A 21,117-nucleotide genomic window follows, 5' to 3' on the forward strand; every position below is an offset into this window, starting at 1 on the left:
CACTGACATATATATACATACACACTGACACATATATACATACACACTGACATATACAGTACACTGACACATACACACTGACATATACAGTACACTGACACATATATACATACATACACTGACACATATATACATACACACTGACATATACAGTACACTGACACATACACACTGACATATACAGTACACTGACACATATATACATACATACACTGACACATATATACATACACACTGACATATACAGTACACTGACACATACACACTGACATATACAGTACACTGACACATATATACATACATACACTGACAGCCTACACATACATACATATCTCTTTCTCACAAATGCAGCCAGCAGCCCCCTCCCCACACATAAAAAAATAACACACACCAGCCTCCACTCCCCCTACATATGAAAAATTAACACCCCTGCCCCCCCCCATTACCCACCTGCGGTGAGCAGAGAGAGCTGGGGACGGAAGGATCACTCCTCACACCTGGTACCTGGAGTCAGATGGCAGCTCGTCTCAGGCGGCTCAGGGAACAGGATAGAGCACTCAGCAACAAGACTGCCTGTGAGGGGCTGCGTGTTTCCACTGAGGCAGCAAAATTAGCAGCAGGCTAGCAGGCACAGCACACTTGCCTGCTCGTTATTAAAGGCCCTGATTCAGAGCCGGACGCAGGATCTGATTTCCGTTAGGGTAAAGCGTAAGGAGCCTTGCAGGGCAACCCGGGCACCCTGCAATTCAACACCCGCTGGCTCCCCATCACCCAACGGGTATGATATCCTGTACTTTTTTGCCTACTACCAAGTGTACAATTATTACCATTTATTTGTACATTGCACGATAGTGCTTATTTTAAAAACAGGAGTCACATTTCCTGCTGCAATCAGAACTCACCAGACCTGTCATTTGTTTTATGTTTCATGCCTTGATTCATCCACAATATATATAGTTCACCTATTGCATATGTCTAATGTTCATGGCAGATACCATTTTTCTGCCTCACCCAGTATTTATCAACTGATTCTGTGAATTCTCATCCCTTTTGAATCTACAGCACACCTTGACTGTATGCATTTATATTCCATGCATCACCTTGTATTCATGAATACATTTTATTTTATGTCTACACTGACCTATGTCATCTATACGGTCGACTCCGTCACAGCATTTATGTTGAGGAGCGCCTAAATACATGGAAATACCTACCTTTAGACACATAGCTCTGACCAGAGCGCTCGCTCTGAATCAGGGCCCACCTCCATAAATATGGAGCGTCCTCCTGGACGCTCGTATAGCTGTGGGTCACCACCCACAGCATATACGAGCGTGCAGGATGATGGTCGCGATGGTCTTGACCATCGCGACCATCGCCACTGCGAGCAGAAGCCTGCGGTTGAGTTTCTCAACCGCAAGGCCAGGAGTGATTTTGGCTCTATCAGAGCCAAAATCACTCCCACTGACATCACTAGTGATGTCAGTGGGGCCGGCTTCTGACGGTAGGCGTTCCCTTGGGAACGCCTCCGTCTAGCAGGCACGCCCCCGGCACGCCCACCATAGGGGGCGTGCTGTCAATCAACATCGACAGCACGCCCCCTTTGATCAGACACTACAAGCGAAGGAAAGTCCTTCGCTCGTCGCATCTCGCGCATGCGCACGACGGAGCTCCCTCCGTCATGCGCATGCGCAGTGCAGACCATCGACCCACTTGCGAGCGGACAGCCGCTCGCGAGTGGGTCTGAATCAGGGCCAAAGTCAGGATATAATCATGGCGGGAGGGGGAAAGGCGGGCGTGTGTGCGGGTATGATGCCCTGCTGGCCCCCCCTCTGCTGGGATTGCCTGGGTGCCCTGCTCGACCCCCCCCCACCCCTAATTGCGCCATTGTATTTACCCCACATGTAAAAAATTTGTGTATTTATACCCCTTGCGTTGCAGTATGGTTTGTTCAGGTTCATAGTTGAGAGAGATATCTCACTCTATTCCCAAATCTGAATCAGGCCCACAGTGCGATATATCGTTCAATCAGCAACGAACAACCTATCGCATTGCCGGGAGTGTACACACTATGGACGGGATGCACGACACATCGCATTCGGGATATGATGCATCCTGTCATCCTTCACATGCATGCCAGCATTAATTACGCCGGTATGCATGAAGGACAGCGCAAAGGACAGTTCTCTCGGTGAGATGAGTCCCTCATTGCGAATGAGGGACTTCTGGGTCATAGACCCGGAAGTGCCTTTGGTGTCATTCTGCGCATGTGCAAAATGACACGTGCCACGGGGGGTGCTGGGAGGGATCCGATTGGATACATCTAACAGCACTCTCTGAAGAGTAGCCCATAGGCATCTATAGGGTAACGCCATCAGAAGATGATGGCGCTACCCACCACATCCAAGCCCTGTAGCGCATCACATTCCGGGTCTTGGTGCATATGAGAAATTTGGACAAACCAGCATCTTTGGGGTTTGACTCCATATCTCACGTTGGTTCATCCTGCCCTATATGCCTATGAACGACGTATTTCCCAGACATATCACATCTGCCATGCAGGACAGCCGGTGCAGATATGTCGGCACATCTGACTGTGTGTACGGACGACCAGCCTACCACCCATATACATGCTGCAGGGACCCGCTGGTGGCTGACATCTCAATTGGGCGGGCAAATTGAATCGCTCGTCCAGTTGTGATGTCCGTCGGTCTGTGTGCAGATCCCTGGGCTAGCAGATAAGTGGCCCAGGTGTGTACCCACCTGTACAGTCTGTGCCTGCTGCAAGCAGCAGATAAATAGCCTATTACAGCACAACCATTGTTCTCTTTGTCTTTTCAGATAAGACCACCTCCTCCTATATGTGTGCGCTAACAATGCTCCCCCACCTCTATCTGCACCACTCCCCTTCCCAGCTGTAGGTGGAATCGCTTTACTTTCTTATCAGACATTTGTTGTAGAGGAGGATGAGAAGGGAAAGCAGAGACCCCCCCCCACTGGTGACCTCTCATGGCTGCCCTTAGCATAGACATAATCCTTCTCTCCCACAGAAAGATAAAGACATTGCTATCCTGATGACTTTCCATTACACCTATAAGGGCCCATTCATCAATGATCACATATTCAATGCGATCTGGGCGTGATATTAGCAGGACCATGCATGCGTAGTGGCCATTGCCAAGGGGGTACCGCCGAAACCCTCACCCGGTGATTTCTGCAATCTGCATGCCATAGGCTACAGCAGCACAACACCATTGCATTCCGGAGCTTGATAAATCCTATAGCAACCTATAGAGGTTGTGGCTGCTGTTGGAAATGGAGAAACCGCAGCTGATATCTCCAATAATACATCCGGGGGATACTAAATATCTGCAGGTTTCGGGGAATATTTTGCAATTCGTTATTGATAAGTGAACCCCTTAAAAGGGAGAGAAAACAATCAGACTGCATACTTTTAAAGACACATTGCCTGGTGACGGCTTTCAGCAAGATGTCAGGTCAGGGCCAGCACACATTGCCTGGTGACGGCTTTCAGCAAGATGTCGGGTCAAGGCCAGCACACATTGCCTGGTGAAGGCTTTCAGCAAGATGTCAGGTCAGGGCCAGCACACATTGCCTGGTGACTGCTTTCAGCAAGTTGTCAGGTCAGGGCCAGCACACATTGCCTGGTGACGGCTTTCAGCAAGATGTCAGGTCAGGGCCAGCACACATTGCCTGGTGACTGCTTTCATGAAGATGACTGGTCAGGGCCAGCACACATTGCCTGGTGACGGTTTCATGAAGATGACAGGTCAGGGCCAGCACACATTGCCTGGTGACTGCTTTCATGAAGATGACTGGTCAGGGCCAGCACACATTGCCTGGTGACGGTTTCATGAAGATGACAGGTCAGGGCCAGCACACATTGCCTGGTGACTGCTTTCAGCAAGATGTCAGGTCAGGGCCAGCACACACTGCCTGGTGACAGCTTTCAGGGCCAGCACAAAGATGGAGGTTACCTTCATTTTTCCAGAGTCTGCTTTGCAGTGCACGGCCACTAGATAAAGCACCTAAGTAGCTTTTACTGGATGTCACCAGCCTCTGAAGTGTAGGACAGTATTGGCATCTATTGCCTAAGTTTTGCCCTTGGCATCTACTCTTTAAATAGTTTAGCAGAGCTCCTTATAGTAACTGTAGGAACAAAACACTTTACGAACATCTCTGTACATATGGCACATTCACAGCAGTCATTTTTTTTTATTCTTTTCTTGTTTTGGAAATTTTCAAATAACAAATTTGGGTCTGTGAGAACCCTATACCTGTAGTCGTACCCATGACCAGAGGTGAAACTATCATAGTAACAGGACACACAGCAGCTATGGGGACCCCATAGCAAAAAGTCCTAGGTGTACATGTTTTTTTGCCCTTGGGCACTACGTGGGGTACCTTTACAAATTACTGTCCTGCAGGAGGACACTGCTGCTGATTGGCCAGCTTCCCCCCCCCTCCCTGTTATTGTAATGGTGTGGGTCATCCTGCAGGTACCATGGGTCACATCGCTATGGGGAGAGAGCCGCCAGCCCTTCTCATAAATAAACACACAGGCTTTTATATAGACCGAACGTCCATTAGTCACCACGTCTCTGGGATACGGTTATTACCACTTGTCTCTTTTCAATTACGCTCTCTGCCATGGTCACTGGTCTTCTTTTTGCCTCAGTCTTGTCCTCTTCTCCCAAATGACCGGTTTGTTCTCCTCTTGTACCCCCTCGTAGCAGAGGCCATGGTAAAGTTAGAGCAGTCCTGCATAGAGGAGCTGGGAGTCAGAGAAAAGCCAACATTACGCCGACGTAAGCGGACACTGAGCTGGAAGAATCATCACGTGGACCCGCTAAGCGCCGTCTCTGCCCCGCTGGACAGCGTGAGAGGGAGCCATCACTCCAGAACCTCCGGTAAGAGGAGAGATACAGCTGGGTATTGTGTCACTTACTGCATCACCATTGTGGGGAGGTTCCTCTCTCCGTGCATTCTGCTGTCCTGGATATAGCTGTATTTACTAAGCAGATGTGTTATCACAACTAAGGGTAATGCAGAAAAGACAATCTACCCAGGCAGAATGCTTCTCTAAAGGTGGAAGTCCCCATACACAAGGCAACCAGGTGCTGTAGCTCAACCCAGTCTGTCCATGTCCAGATCAGAACGGCACCGTCGCTGGGATCTCATCCATCTTCTGTGATTTTGCATCTGGGCACTAAAACCTGTTGGGTGATCTGGACCCTCAGGAAGATGACAGCTTAGTGTATGCTAATCTTAACCAAATAGAGACAGACAAAAACTGTAACTGAGTGCTACACAATTATAACTCAAAAAGTAACAATAATTGGAAAAACCAATCATCAGTATAGTGATTCCTTCATGGGGCACTTTTTTTTTCACAAGAGAGTGCTCCACGAAGGAATCACTATACTGATGATTGGTTTTGGAGTTCTAGTTACTCGATTCCAGGGAGCACCTCCAGCATATAAAATGTATCTTATGATAAAATTATGATATAAGATATGATATATATGGTGCCTATTGCTGGTTTTACTTTTAGATGTGAAATAAAACAGTGGTTATTGTTCCTGTGCGGGGTATTCTGGTTTCTTTGGGATATGCTACACAGTAATGTTTGTAGTATAGTGAATAATAGCAGAATATATCGTGAACCAACAGATTAGCAGCTCATTTAGTGATGATAAACTATGAGATGTCCCAAAGTGCAGGGAACTATTAATACAGGTCTCCCATATCCAAATATTCCGAAATACAGAATTTTTTGAGCATGACTGAAATAGTAAAAACTTTGTTTAAAGGACAACATTGTTAATAATATTGTATAAAATTACCTTCAGGCTGTGTCTACTAGTTGTATATGTAACATAAATAAATTTCATGTATGTACACAAAATTATTGAAATATTGTATAAAATAACCTGCAGGCTGTGTGTATAAGGTGTATTTAAAACATAAATGCATCCTGTGATTAGATTTGGGTCCCATTCCCAAGATATTTCATTATTTTATGCAAATATTGCAAAATACGGAATATTCCGATATCCAAAATGCCCCTGGTCCCAAGCATTTTGGATATGGGAGACTCAACCTGTAGAGAGCAAAAAGCCTACAATGTCCGGCCGAGAAATACGGTAGAATGTCCTCAGGTTCCTGCTCCATAATTGCATTAGGGACGAGGCTGTTCCACTTCTTGGACACTTATTACGCTAATGCCAGCTCGGGGTGCGCATAGAGTAGTCTGTGATCTTATGCTGAGTGTCATTGCTGCTTGCTGTGTGTAGTTACAGTTACCATGGGATTATAGGGACTATTGCACACTGTATGGTAAATAATGTTTATCTTAAGGCCCCTACACAGGCGATTTTTGTTTAACGATTTGCTGGATTCCGAGGCATTGTAACGACAAATCGTTAAAATCGTGCGGTGCGCGCTCCCATGGGGTCGTCAGTTGCATCGTCTGATCTTTTAAACATGCAGTCCTATCAGACGATGCGGCTGATGACCCCATGCAGCGGGATGTTGCAGGGTCTGACATATCGGGCAGTCTGGCAGCGGTTCGTCGGGTCGCGTCGCTGGGTACACTCATCGTTTAGTATGTACCCAGCTTTATATAAAGTGATCATGGTGCCTGCTTATATATATATATATATATATATATATAAATAAATAAATATAATCCAGGGGTGACGTCTTATACTGTGCGCCTTGGGCAGGGGTCCTGTTTTCAGGATAATATTGTTAATGAAAATATTTAAGTTATTACTTTACTCTTCCAAACTTTAGACTTTTTGTGTACCCAAAATAATAAGATAGGTGGATATAGACTTTATTTAATTTATTTATTTACCACCTATATAGGTGACTGAAGGGATTACATGGGCAGAATATTGCAGGCCTCTCCCGGGGGTGACCTGAATGGCCACAGAGCTCTATGTGTAGTAATTAGCAATGCTGTTCTGTGTATTTAGTAGAATGGTTGTGAATGGTCACCAGCTGGAATTTGGTTGCACAAGTGACAGATTTAGCTGCTGACGCATTTCTCCCATCATGTGTATATACATGAAAAGTACATGCTGTATATAAAATATGTTTTATAGGATTTCACTGTTGTCCGTGCTTCACCCACTGTAGCAGTGTCATGCCGGGTACTCTTACTCCCTCCCTCAAGCTCCTCTCTCCCTCTCTGTTCCATAGGCAGTATCTCCTCCCAGCTCTCCCAACTGTCTGACCGAGGCTCCGTGCACAACATCCCCAACACTCTGCTCATCATCAGTATTGTGTAAGTAATACATCCACCTATCTGCTTCCAACATTGCTTTCATTGTCGCTAGTTGCACCAACAGAGGTTGCGTACATATTACTACACTATGTAGACAAAAGTGATTGGACACTGACAGCAGATAGATCAGTGAGATGTTAGTGATGTCAGTACTGTGTAGGTCACCACGTGCAGTGAGATGTTATAGTGAGGTCAGTACTGTGTAGGTCACCACGTGCAGTGAGATGTTATAGTGAGGTCAGTACTGTGTAGGTCACCACGTGCAGTGAGATGTTATAGTGAGGTCAGTACTGTGTAGGTCACCACGTGCAGTGAGATGTTAGTGATGTCAGTACTGTGTAGGTGACCACGTGCAGTGAGATGTTAGTGAGGTCAGTACTGTGTAGGTCACCACGTGCAGTGAGATATTATAGTGAGGTTAGTACTGTGTAGGTCACCACGTGCAGTGAGATATTATAGTGACTTCAGTACTGTGTAGGTCACCACGTGCAGTGAGATGTTATAGTGACTTCAGTACTGTGTAGGTCACCACGTGCAGTGAGATGTTATAGTGATGTCAGTACTGTGTAGGTCACCACGTGCAGTGAGATGTTATAGTGACGTCAGTATTGTGTAGGTCACCACGTGCGATGAGATGTTATAGTGACGTCAGTATTGTGTAGGTCACCACGTGCGATGAGATGTTATAGTGACGTCAGTACTGTGTAGGTCACCACGTGCAGTGAGATGTTAGTGATGTCAGTACTGTGTAGGTCACCACGTGCAGTGAGATGTTATAGTGACGTCAGTACTGTGTAGGTCACCACGTGCAGTGAGATGTTATAGTGATGTCAGTACTGTATAGGTCACCACGTGCAGTGAGATGTTATAGTGATGTCAGTACTGTGTTGGTCACCACGTGCAGTGAGATGTTATAGTGACGTCAGTACTGTGTAGGTCACCACGTGCAGTGAGATGTTATAGTGACGTCAGTACTGTGTAGGTCACCACGTGCAGTGAGATGTTATAGTGATGTCAGTACTGTGTAGGTCACCACGTGCAGTGAGATGTTATAGTGATATCAGTACTGTGTAGGTCACCACGTGCAGTGAGATGTTATAGTGACGTCAGTACTGTGTAGGTCACCACGTGCAGTGAGATGTTAGTGATGTCAGTACTGTGTAGGTCACCACGTGCAGTGAGATGTTATAGTGATGTCAGTACAGTGTAGGTCACCACGTGCCGTGAGATGTTAGTGAGGTCAGTACTGTGTAGGTCACCACGTGCAGTGAGATGTTATAGTGATGTCAGTACTGTGTAGGTCACCACGTGCAGTGAGATATTATAGTGACTTCAGTACTGTGTAGGTCACCACGTGCAGTGAGATGTTATAGTGACGTCTGAACTGTGTAGGTCACCACGTGCAGTGAGATGTTATAGTGACATCAGTACTGTGTATGTCACCACGTGCAGTGAGATGTTATAGTGACATCAGTACTGTGTATGTCACCACGTGCAGTGAGATGTTATAGTGATGTCAGTACTGTGTAGGTCACCACGTGCAGTGAGATGTTATAGTGATGTCAGTACTGTGTAGGTCACCACGTGCAGTGAGATGTTATAGTGACGTCAGTACTGTGTAGGTCACCACGTGTAGTGAGATGTTATAGTGATGTCAGTACTGTGTAGGTCACCACGTGCAGTGAGATGTTAGTGATGTCAGTACTGTGTAGGTCACCACGTGCAGTGAGATGTTATAGTGACGTCAGTACTGTGTAGGTCACCACGTGTAGTGAGATGTTATAGTGATGTCAGTACTGTGTAGGTCACCACGTGCAGTGAGATGTTAGTGGTGTCAGTACTGTGTAGGTCACCACGTGCAGTGAGATGTTATAGTGACGTCAGTACTGTGTAGGTCACCAATCGGATCCCTCCCAGCCAGGAGCGTCGCGTTAAGAAGCCCATAGGCTTCTATTGGGTAACGCCACCAGAAGGTTGCTTTACCTAGCGACGCGAAGCCGTTCTGCTGCTTAGTACATACGGAGAATGTGTTAAAACCCCCGAAAACTGCATTTTCGGGGGTTTTTCTGCATTTTTGCCGTTAGTACATCACCCCCAACTGTGACACTGAAAAAGGTTGAGTCGGCCTAGAACGTACCCATCGCTCCAATTCGTCCTAGAGGTTCTCAGTGGGGGTAAGATCCGGACTCTGAGCTGGTCAGTCCTTCCGGGTTACCATATTTTCTGTTTACTGGTCGAGCTTCGCCCTGGAAACATCACAGGTGGCATTGTCATCCTGGTAAAAACATTAGTTGTTTCCATAGAACTGCAAGTGCAGGGGCCTCCCTACCAAGTGTTCCTGTTAAAACCGACACATTAGTGGCCATTTGGAACTCGTGCGCAATAATACGCATGGCATGGATTCCGCTTGCGCAGGGGTGTCCAATCACTTTTGTCTACATAGTGTACATCCGCAGCGTAGCTAGGAAGCTGTTCTTCACCATTTAATTTAAGACTCATTTTATACATGGGGAAATTGTATCAAACCTTCTAAAGAATGTATAAGTTACGTATAGCAACCAATCAGTCATAAAGTTGTGCACCATTGTTCCTTTGTGCACAATTGGTTACACAACTGGGAATGGAAGGTACATTGGTAGTTAGAGTCAGGTGAATTGTTGTCCTGCATTTTATTCTCTGTATGCCGGCCTGTCACATTGTTTCCTTATGCTGATATCCTTGACGCTCCCCCAGTTATGTGACCCCCTAATCCTGACCTCCTTGTCTTTGTCCAGCTTGTTGGTCCTGGTGGTCCTAAACATGATGCTTTTCTACCGTTTGTGGTCCCTGGAGCACACGGCTCGGACATTCCAGACCTGGCAGAGTTACGCTGTGTCTCAAGGGTAATTATCCAGTCTCACCCTCCATATATCATGCACACATTGGCCCTCATTCAGAGGCGCTCGCAAGAAGCGAGCGCTTGTTCTGAATGAGGGCGGCCTCCTGGTCGCTAGCTAAGCTGTGGGTTACCACCAGGGTGATGGTCGCGATGGTGATCACCATCGCGACCATCGGGGCTTACGACCAGGCCCTATGGTTGGGTCTGGGCACTCGTAAGCCCCAGGGAGCTTCCTGCTCTGATGGAGCAGGAAGCTCCCCACTGACATCACTGATGATGTCAGTGCGGCCGCCCACAAAACGGTAGGCGTTCCTTAAGGAACGCCTTCGTTTTGGAAGCCACCCCCCGGCCCGCCTACCAAACGGGGCAAGCTGTCGATCAATATCGACAACAGCCGCCCCTTTTGTAGCGAGCTCCAGAGTGACAGAGTTTATCGTGCGCAGGGCCAACATCGACCCAGTTGCGAGCGCTCAGCGCTTGCGACCGGGTCTGAATGAGACCCATAGTCTATAGCCTACATCTATCCTAAACCCTACAAGCATCATCCTCACATGTCTTCCATACATCGGCCGCAGTCTCTGGCTCAGCGATTGCGGCCGCGATCAGTCTGAACAAAACTCTGTATTAGCATTTTGTTTTCTGAAGCAAAGAAAGTAAATCAGAGAGCTCTAAATGAAATGAAGGGAAATCGGGTACACAGCCGTCCTTAATTCACACCAAAGTCTAACAATTACACTGCAGAAATGAGCATAGGAATTATTCTAATGTCAGCCAGTTCCCTTGCTTACTGGAAACTGTCATTCCCCTAGTATAATGGGATTATCCGGAGGCAGCAATACTAGTCCTGAACACTAATTCAGTATGTTTATTGGGGCTTGTTATATCAGGACTAAATCTTGCTGACGCTTTTCCCTCTACGGGGTATATGTAATAGGTTGCCAGATCCGCAATCCGCTTTGATTTTGCCTTTTAAATGATAGGCGCTATAAATTTACAGCCTTCACCGCCGAGATTGCACCGGACCACTGACCTCATAACCTGTAATATATGCCCCCTATGTCTTCATCCAACTATGACCCAGCTCCTGATCTCAGGGTCCTGCTCTGTCATGTCTCCTCCCACTTCCACACAGGCCCCTCCCCTTATAACTATGACCCAGCTGCTGATATCAGGGTCCTGCTCTGTCATGTCTCCTCCCACTTCCACACAGGCTCCACCCGTTCTAACTGTGACCCAGCTCCTGATCTCAGGGTCCTGCTCTGTCATGTCTCCTCCCACTTCCACACAGGCTCCACCCCTTCTAACTGTGACCTAGCTGCTGATCTCAGGGTCCTTCTCTGTCATGTCTCCTCCCACTTCCACACAGGCTCCACCCCTTCTAACTGTGACCTAGCTGCTGATCTCAGGGTCCTTCTCTGTCATGTCTCCTCCCACTTCCACACAGGCTCCACCCCTTCTAACTGTGACCTAGCTGCTGATCTCAGGGTCCTTCTCTGTCATGTCTCCTCCCACTTCCACACAGGCTCCACCCCTTTTAACTGTGACCCAGCTGCTGATCTCAGGGTCCTTCTCTGTCATGTCTCCTCCCACTTCCACACAGGCCCCACCCCTTCTAACTGTGACCCAGCTGCTGATCTCAGGGTCCTGCTCTGTCATGTCTCCTCCCACTTCCACACAGGCTCCACCCCTTCTAACTGTGACCCAGCTGCTGATCTCAGGTTCCTGCTCTGTCATGTCTCCTCCCACTTCCACACTGGCTCCACCCCTTCTAACTGTGACCCAGCTGCTGATCTCAGGTGCCTGCTGTCATGTCTCCTCCCACTTCCACACAGGCCCCTCCCCTTCTATTTGTGACCCAGCTGCTGATCTCAGGGTCCTGCTCTGTCATGTCTCCTCCCACTTCCACACATGCCCCTCCCCTTCTAACTTCTAAACTACTTTGTGGGTTGCCCATGAACCACAGCGCTGCTGGTTGATCTTTAGATTCGCAATCTTTTATTGCGACAGAGCAACTCGCTCGCATTCAGCAGTGTTCACCCTGAAGCGCTGGTTCCTGACGTGCCTCCATAACATAAGATGTACACTGGGTGGCTTTAGCCAGCATGGAAGTTATTGTATGGGGAATAACAAACCACAGACCTAAGTGTAGCGTTACCCCTGTAAGTGAGGTCACCTCTGTCGTCTTTGTGATGTTATAAAGGGTTTAACGTGTAGTCCTGGCATGCTGGTGTAGCTCTGGTACAGTCACCACATATACTCCCAGGCGCGCCGTCATTGCGTCTTGTATCATATACACAACTAAGTACTATCCTATCCTATAACAGCACAGTACTATCCTATCCTATAACAGCGCAGTACTATCCTATAACAGCGCAGTACTATCCTATAACAGCGCAGTACTATCCTATAACAGCGCAGTACTATCCTATCCTATACCAGCACAGTACTATCCTATCCTATAACAGCGCAGTACTATCCTATCCTATACCAGTGCAGTACTATCCTATCCTATAACAGCGCAGTACTATCCTATCCTATAACAGCGCAGTACTATCCTATCCTATAACAGCACAGTACTATCCTATCCTATAAGAGCGCAGTACTATCCTATCCTATAACAGCGCAGTACTATCCTATCCTATAACAGCGCAGTACTATCCTATAACAGCGCAGTACTATCCTATCCTATAACAGCGCAGTACTATCCTATCCTATAACAGCGCAGTACTATCCTATCCTATAACAGCGTAGTACTATCCTATAAGAGCGCAGTACTATCCTATCCTATAACAGCGCAGTACTATCCTATTCTATAACAGCGCAGTACTATCCTATCCTATAACAGCATAGTACTATCCTATAACAGCGGAGTACTATCCTATCCTATAACAGCGTAGCACTATCCTATAACAGCACAGTACTATCCTATCCTATAACAGCGCAGTACTATCCTATCCTATAACAGCGCAGTACTATCCTATCCTATAACAGCGGAGTACTATCCTAACCCTATAACAGCGCAGTACTATCTTATAACAGCAGAGTACTATCCTATAACAGCGCAGTACTATCCTAGCCTATAACAGCGGAGTAATATCCTATAACAGCGCAGTACTATCCTATCCTATAACAGCGGAGTACTATCCTATCCTATAACAGCGCAGTACTATCTTATAACAGCGGAGTACTATCCTATAACAGCGGAGTACTATCCTATCCTATAACAGCGGTGCACTATACTAGAACAGCGCAGTACTATCCTATACCAGCGCAGTACTATCCTATCCTATAACAGCGCAGTACTATCCCATAACAGCGCAGTACTATCCTATCCCATAACAGCGCAGTACTATCCTATCCTGTAACAGCGGAGTACTATCCTATAACAGCGCAGTACTATCTTATAACAGCGCATTACCATCCTATAACAGCGCAGTACTATCCTATCCTATAACAGCGGAGTACTATCCTATAACAGCGCAGTACTATCCTATCCTATAACAGCGCAGTACTATCCTATCCTATAACAGCACAGTACTATCCTATGCTATAACAGCGCAGTACTATCCTATGCTATAACAGCGCAGTACTATCCTATAACAGCGCAGTACTATCCTATCCTATAACAGCACAGTACTATCCTAGCCTATAACAGCGGAGTACTATCCTATAAGAGCGCAGCACTATCCTATCCTATAACAGTGCAGTACTATCCTATAACAGCGGAGTACTATCCTATCCTATAACAGCGCAGTACTATCCTATCCTATAACAGCACAGTACTATCCTAGCCTATAACAGCGGAGTACTATCCTATAAGAGCGCAGCACTATCCTATCCTATAACAGCGCAGTACTATCCTATAACAGCGCAGTACTATCCTATCCTATAACAGCGTAGCACTATCCTATAACAGCACAGTACTATCCTATCCTATAACAGCGCAGTACTATCCTATCCTATAACAGCGCAGTACTATCCTATCCTATAACAGCGGAGTACTATCCTAACCCTATAACAGCGCAGTACTATCTTATAACAGCGCAGTACTATCTTATAACAGCGCAGTACTATCCTATAACAGCAGAGTACTATCCTATAACAGCGCAGTACTATCCTAGCCTATAACAGCGGAGTAATATCCTATAACAGCGCAGTACTATCCTATCCTATAACAGCGGAGTACTATCCTATCCTATAACAGCGCAGTACTATCTTATAACAGCGGAGTACTATCCTATAACAGCGGAGTACTATCCTATCCTATAACAGCGGTGCACTATACTAGAACAGCGCAGTACTATCCTATACCAGCGCAGTACTATCCTATCCTATAACAGCGCAGTACTATCCTATACCAGCGCAGTACTATCCTATCCCATAACAGCGCAGTACTATCCTATCCTGTAACAGTGGAGTACTATCCTATAACAGCGCAGTACTATCTTATAACAGCGCATTACCATCCTATAACAGCGCAGTACTATCCTATCCTATAACAGCGGAGTACTATCCTATAACAGCGCAGTACTATCCTATCCTATAACAGCGCAGTACTATCCTATCCTATAACAGCACATTACTATCCTATGCTATAACAGCGCAGTACTATCCTATGCTATAACAGCGCAGTAATATCCTATAACAGCGCAGTACTATCCTATCCTATAACAGCACAGTACTATCCTAGCCTATAACAGCGGAGTACTATCCTATAAGAGCGCAGCACTATCCTATCCTATAACAGTGCAGTACTATCCTATAACAGCGGAGTACTATCCTATCCTATAACAGCGCAGTACTATCCTATCCTATAACAGCACAGTACTATCCTAGCCTATAACAGCGGAGTACTATCCTATAAGAGCGCAGCACTATCCTATCCTATAACAGCGCAGTACTATCCTATCCTATAACAGCGCAGTACTATCCTATCCTATAACAGCGCAGTACTATCCTCTCCTATAACAGCGCAGTACTATCCTCTCCTATAACAGCGCAGTACTATCCTATCCTATAACAGCGCAGTACTATCCTATCCTATAACAGCATAGCACTATCCTATAACAGCACAGTACTATCCTATCCTATAACAGCGCAGTACTATCCTATCCTATAACAGCGGAGTACTATCCTGTAACAGCGCAGTACTATCCTATCCTATAACAGCGGAGTACTATCCTAATCCTATAACAGCAGAGTACTATCCTATAACAGCGCAGTACTATCCTATAACAGCGGAGTACTATCCTATCCTATAACAGCGCAGTACTATCCTATAACAGCGGAGTACTATCCTATCCTATAACAGCGCAGTACTATCCTATAACAGCGGAGTACTATCCCATCCTATAACAGCGCAGCACTATCCTATCCTATAACAGCAGAGTACTATCCTATCCTATAACAGCGTAGTACTATCCTATAACAGCGCAGTACTATCCTATCCTATAACAGCAGAGTACTATCCTATAACAGCACAGTACTATCCTAGCCTATAACAGCGGAGTACTATCCTATAAGAGCGCAGCACTATCCTATCCTATAACAGCGCAGTACTATCCTATAACAGCGCAGTACTATCCTATAACAGCGGAGTACTATCCTATCCTATAACAGCGCAGTACTATCCTATTCTATAACAGCGTAGTACTATCCTATAACAGCGGAGTACTATCAAATCCTATAACAGCGTAGCACTATCCTATAACAGCGTAGCACTATCCTATCCTATAACAGCGCAGTACTATCCTATCCTATAACAGCGGAGTACTATCCTGTAACAGCGCAGTACTATCCTATCCTATAACAGCGGAGTACTATCATAATCCTATAACAGCGCAGTACTATCCTATAACAGCAGAGTACTATCCTATAACAGCGCAGTACTATCCTAGCCTATAACAGCAGAGTAATATCCTATAACAGCGCAGTACTATCCTATCCTATAACAGCGGAGTACTATCCTATCCTATAACAGCGCAGTACTATCTTATAACAGCGGAGTACTATCCTATAACAGCGGAGTACTATCCTATCCTATAACAGCGGTGCACTATACTAGAACAGCGCAGTACTATCCTATAACAGCGCAGTACTATCCTATCCTATAACAGCGCAGTACTATCCTATCCTATAACAGCGCAGTACTATCCTATGCTATAACAGCGCAGTACTATCCTATGCTATAACAGCGCAGTACTATCCTATCCTATAACAGCGGAGTACTATCCTATAACAGCGCAGTACTATCCTATCCTATAACAGCACAGTACTATCCTAGCCTATAACAGCGGAGTACTATCCTATAAGAGCGCAGCACTATCCTATCCTATAACAGCGCAGTACTATCCTATAACAGCGGAATACTATCCTATCCTATAACAGCGCAGTACTATTCTATCCTATAACAGCACAGTACTATCCTATAACAGCGGAGTACTATCCTATCCTATAACAGCGCAGTACTATCCTATAACAGCGGAGTTCTATCCTATCCTATAACAGCGCAGTACTATCCTATAACAGCGGAGTACTATCCTATCCTATAACAGCGCAGCACTATCCTATCCTATAACAGCAGAGTACTATCCTATCCTATAACAGCGTAGTACTATCCTATAACAGCGCAGTACTATCATATCCTATAACAGCAGAGTACTATCCTATAACAGCACAGTACTATCCTAGCCTATAACAGCGGAGTAATATCCTATAACAGCGCAGTACTATCCTATCCTATAACAGCGGAGTACTATCCTATCCTATAACAGCGCAGTACTATCTTATAACAGCGGAGTACTATCCTATAACAGCGGAGTACTATCCTATCCTATAACAGCGGAGTACTATCCTATAACAGCGGAGTACTATCCTATCCTATAACAGCGCAGTACTATCCTATCCTATAACAGCGCAGTACTATCCTATCCTATAACAGCGCAGTACTATCCTATCCTATAACAGCGCAGTACTATCCTTATGGTATAACAGCGCAGTACTATCCTATAACAGCGCAGTACTATCCTATCCTATAACAGCGCAGTACTATCCTATCCTATAACAGCGCAGTACTATCCTATGCTATAACAGCGCAGTACTATCCTATCCTATAACAGCGGAGTACTATCCTATAACAGCGCAGTACTATCCTATCCTATAACAGCACAGTACTATCCTAGCCTATAACAGCGGAGTACTATCCTATAAGAGCGCAGCACTATCCTATCCTATAACAGCGCAGTACTATCCTATCCTATAACAGCGCAGTACTATCCTATCCTATAACAGTGCAGTACTATCCTATAACAGCGCAGTACTATCCTATAACAGCACAGTACTATCCTAGTCTATAACAGCGGAGTACTATCCTATAAGAGCGCAGCACTTTCCTATCCTATAACAGCGCATTACTATCCTATAACAGCGGAGTTCTATCCTATCCAATAACAGCGCAGTACTATCCTATCCTTTAACAGCGCAGTACTATCCTATAACAGCGGAGTACTATCCTATCCTATAACAGCGCAGTACTATCCTATCCTATAACAGCACAGTACTATCCTATAACAGCGGAGTACTATCCTATCCTATAACAGCGGAGCACTATTCTAGAACAGCGCAGTACTATCCTATCCTATAACAGCGTAGTACTATCCTATAACAGCGCAGTACTATCCTATCCTATAACAGCAGAGTACTATCCTATAACAGCACAGTACTATCCTAGCCTATAACAGCGGAGTACTATCCTATAAGAGCGCAGCACTATCCTATCCTATAACAGCGCAGTACTATCCTATAACAGCAGAGTACTATCCTATCCTATAACAGCGCAGTACTATCCTATAACAGCGGAGTACTATCCTATAACAGCGGAGTACTATCCTATCCTATAACAGCGGAGTACTATCCTATAACAGCGGAGTACTATCCTATCCTATAACAGCGCAGTACTATCCTATCCTATAACAGCGCAGTACTATCCTATCCTATAACAGCGCAGTACTATCCTATCCTATAACAGCGCAGTACTATCCTATCCTATAACAGCGGAGCACTATTCTAGAACAGCGCAGTACTATCCTATCCTATAACAGCGGAGCACTATTCTAGAACAGCGCAGTACTATACTAGAACAGCGGAGCTCAGCAGGGTAACACAGAAATGTATAACCTTAAACTAAATTGCGCTATGCTGAGTGCCTGATTAATAAGTGAAGTCTGGTTTATAAATTAACACATTTATTCTTAAATTAAAACCACATACTATCAAAATTTGTACACAAACAAATCTTCATCAGACAACCAAAATAAAAAATATTGATAAATAATTAAATAATTGTAAATAAATAATAAATCATATATATGAAATTAATATATTTAATAAGTAAACATGTAATTCTGATTGCATTTGGCCCAGACAAATTGATCACCCTCTGGAAGCGGAATATCCTCAGTGTAAATGTATTTCCCGCTGATAATCATCCAAAAACACCATATTGCAAGATTCACTAGTCTGCTTTTGCAACAGTGTGTCTCTATATTAGTTGATACATTGATGGGATATTCTGAGTTATAAATGGAGTTGGATTTGACACAACAATATATTTTTGGATGATTATCAGCGGGCACAGTAATCAGCAATCAGAAGTACTTGTTTACTTATTCAATATATTAATTTCATATATATGATTTATTATTTATTTACAATTATTTAATTATTTATCAATATTTTTTATTTTGGTTGTCTGATGAAGATTTGTTTGTGTACAAATTTTGATAGTATGTGGTTTTAATTTAAGAATAAATGTGTTAATTTATAAACCAGACTTCACTTATTAATCAGGCACTCAGCATAGCGCAATTTAGTTTAAGGTTATGGTTGGAGGATACAGATTCCTCTTCTTTCATTGCTGCAATCGGAGTGTGAACCTGAATCAGTAATTGTGTGTAGGACAACGCTGATCAGCGTCATCAGATTTTATTTCTTTTGCTAACACAGAAATGGTTCTTTTTACTTCTTCATTTTCCTTTCTTTTTTGCCACTGTGTATTAAAACTCCACTTATTTGATAATAAACTTGAATTGAGAGGAAATGGATGAGATTATAGTTTAGTGTGTATGTGCACAGCCAGGGCCGCAACTAGGGGGGGGCTAGAGGTGCACGTGCACCGGGAGGGGATTGCGGGGGGGTGAAAAAGCAGACTCTGCCATCTGAAAATGGCCGCCGCCGCCGAAGAGGAGACTAATACTAGAGGTCCTTACTGGACCTCTAGTGTCTGTCTCTTTCTTGGCGGCGGCCATTTTTGGATGGCCGTTTTCAGCAGATTCCATGCGGACTAGCCGTCCGCATGGACTCTGCTGAAAACGGCCATCAAAAAATGTCCGCCGCCAGGGAAGAGACAGATGCTAGAGGTCCTACTGGACCTCTAGTGTCTGTTAGCAGAGCGCAATGCACACAGCGTTCCCGTAAGGGCCGGGAACGCTGGCGCTGCAGGGAGAGATGCTGAGAGATGCATCTTCTCCCTTAATCCCCCCTGGCAACGAGCATAAACCACCCTGGCTGAGCATGGAACCCCATGGCAACGAGCATGGAACCCCATGGCAACAAGCAGGTAATTTTAAAGTAATTAGAAGCATTACTGTAGGGCATAAAATGGTGTCAGGCAAATATGTAAGTGGCACTTTGGTAATAGGCATTACAGTGTGTGGCATAATGTGTAATGGGCATTATGGTGTGGGGAATAATGTAAGTCACTATACCAGGGACGTCTGAGTAATGCACTGCCTTATGGAGGAGCAAGGACAAAATCCAGGGACGGGAAGGGAGGGGGCGCAAAATTGCTGCCTTGCGCCAGGTGACAGATATCCTAGTTTCGGCCCTGGCACAGCTGCTATTTATGATTTTATAAATGCAGAATTCTGCATTGGGCAACATAAACACTAAAGGTGCCGACGCACTTGGCGATTTTTTTACATGATTTGCCCGATTCCGACGAATCGTGATGACAAATCGTGTAAAATATGCCCAAATCGTGAGTGTCCACTCATGATGCGATGCGTGTCCACGCAGATCGTACCTCGCATCTTCAGATCTGCCGTGCTGTAGGGCAGATCTGACCATCTCAGTCACGATGCGCTGGAATAGTTAGGAGGCACGATAGATCGTTTGTCACATTGGACAGTTTTTAGCACCAAATCGTGCCCACGACTGCCGGGGAGCTGCTGGGGAGGGTTCAGGGGGAATTCGGGAACGATGTGGGACCGTGAGCACATCGCCAAGTGTGTAGGCACCTGTAAAAATAATCTTGCCTTTTAGTTAGTCCCCGTTTTGGGAAACAAGCTGAAAAGTGCGGCAACATTTTAATTGATGTAATCAGCGCTGAACCAGCTAATGAAGCGGAGAACCGCGATCAACGCAAACTGCCGCAAAGTCCCGTCTCTGATTAGATTTTCTACTGACTGGTTTCTTGTGAGCTGACGGTTTCTGCGTTCCTAGGAGGTTCCCGCAGACGTCCGCGGATTGGGCAGAGATTCTCGAGCTGCAGAAACGTTTCCACGGCACAGAGGTGCACAAATGGAAGGAGACTCTGAGGGCGTCCGTACAGCTGCTGGATGAGGTGAGGGCATTCTCCCACTCTTCTGACATGTTTGCTGTCCCTTATAAGATACTGGGGCTCCTAGTAAATACAAAACGGATAACTTAGAAATGTACTAATTATATAAAATATTTTTTGTAGGAGATCATACATATAGGTATGGGATCTCATTACCAACTGAGGGCCTGACTTAGAGGTGGCGCTAATGCTGCCGCTGCTTCCGATTTGTATACAGCGGCTTTGTGAAATCATGCATATGTCGCAGCTGGCTGGATGTGTATTGGAACGCCCACTAGCGTCTTCGCAAATCCAAACCACTGCATA

The 21,117-nt window shown here is 45.4% G+C and overlaps 1 protein-coding gene across 5 annotated transcripts in view; it reads left to right on the forward strand.

Annotated features, from left to right (window-relative positions):
• Positions 1-21,117, forward strand: part of GRAMD1A (GRAM domain containing 1A) — a 234,874-nt gene that overhangs the window by 209,169 nt on the left and 4,588 nt on the right. For all 5 annotated transcript variants that reach the window (XM_088480865.1, XM_088480864.1, XM_088480866.1 and 2 more), the window contains 4 exons: positions 4,755-4,931; positions 7,231-7,315; positions 10,090-10,197; positions 20,694-20,814. In XM_088480865.1, the coding sequence (XP_088336991.1) occupies positions 4,755-4,931; positions 7,231-7,315; positions 10,090-10,197; positions 20,694-20,814 (491 nt within the window). The remainder of the gene's footprint in view (positions 1-4,754; positions 4,932-7,230; positions 7,316-10,089; positions 10,198-20,693; positions 20,815-21,117) is intronic.

The sequence above is a fragment of the Taudactylus pleione genome, unplaced genomic scaffold (genome assembly GCF_031769625.1).
Source record: "Taudactylus pleione unplaced genomic scaffold, aTauple2 ptg000257l, whole genome shotgun sequence".
NCBI classification, from domain to species: domain Eukaryota; kingdom Metazoa; phylum Chordata; class Amphibia; order Anura; family Myobatrachidae; genus Taudactylus; species Taudactylus pleione.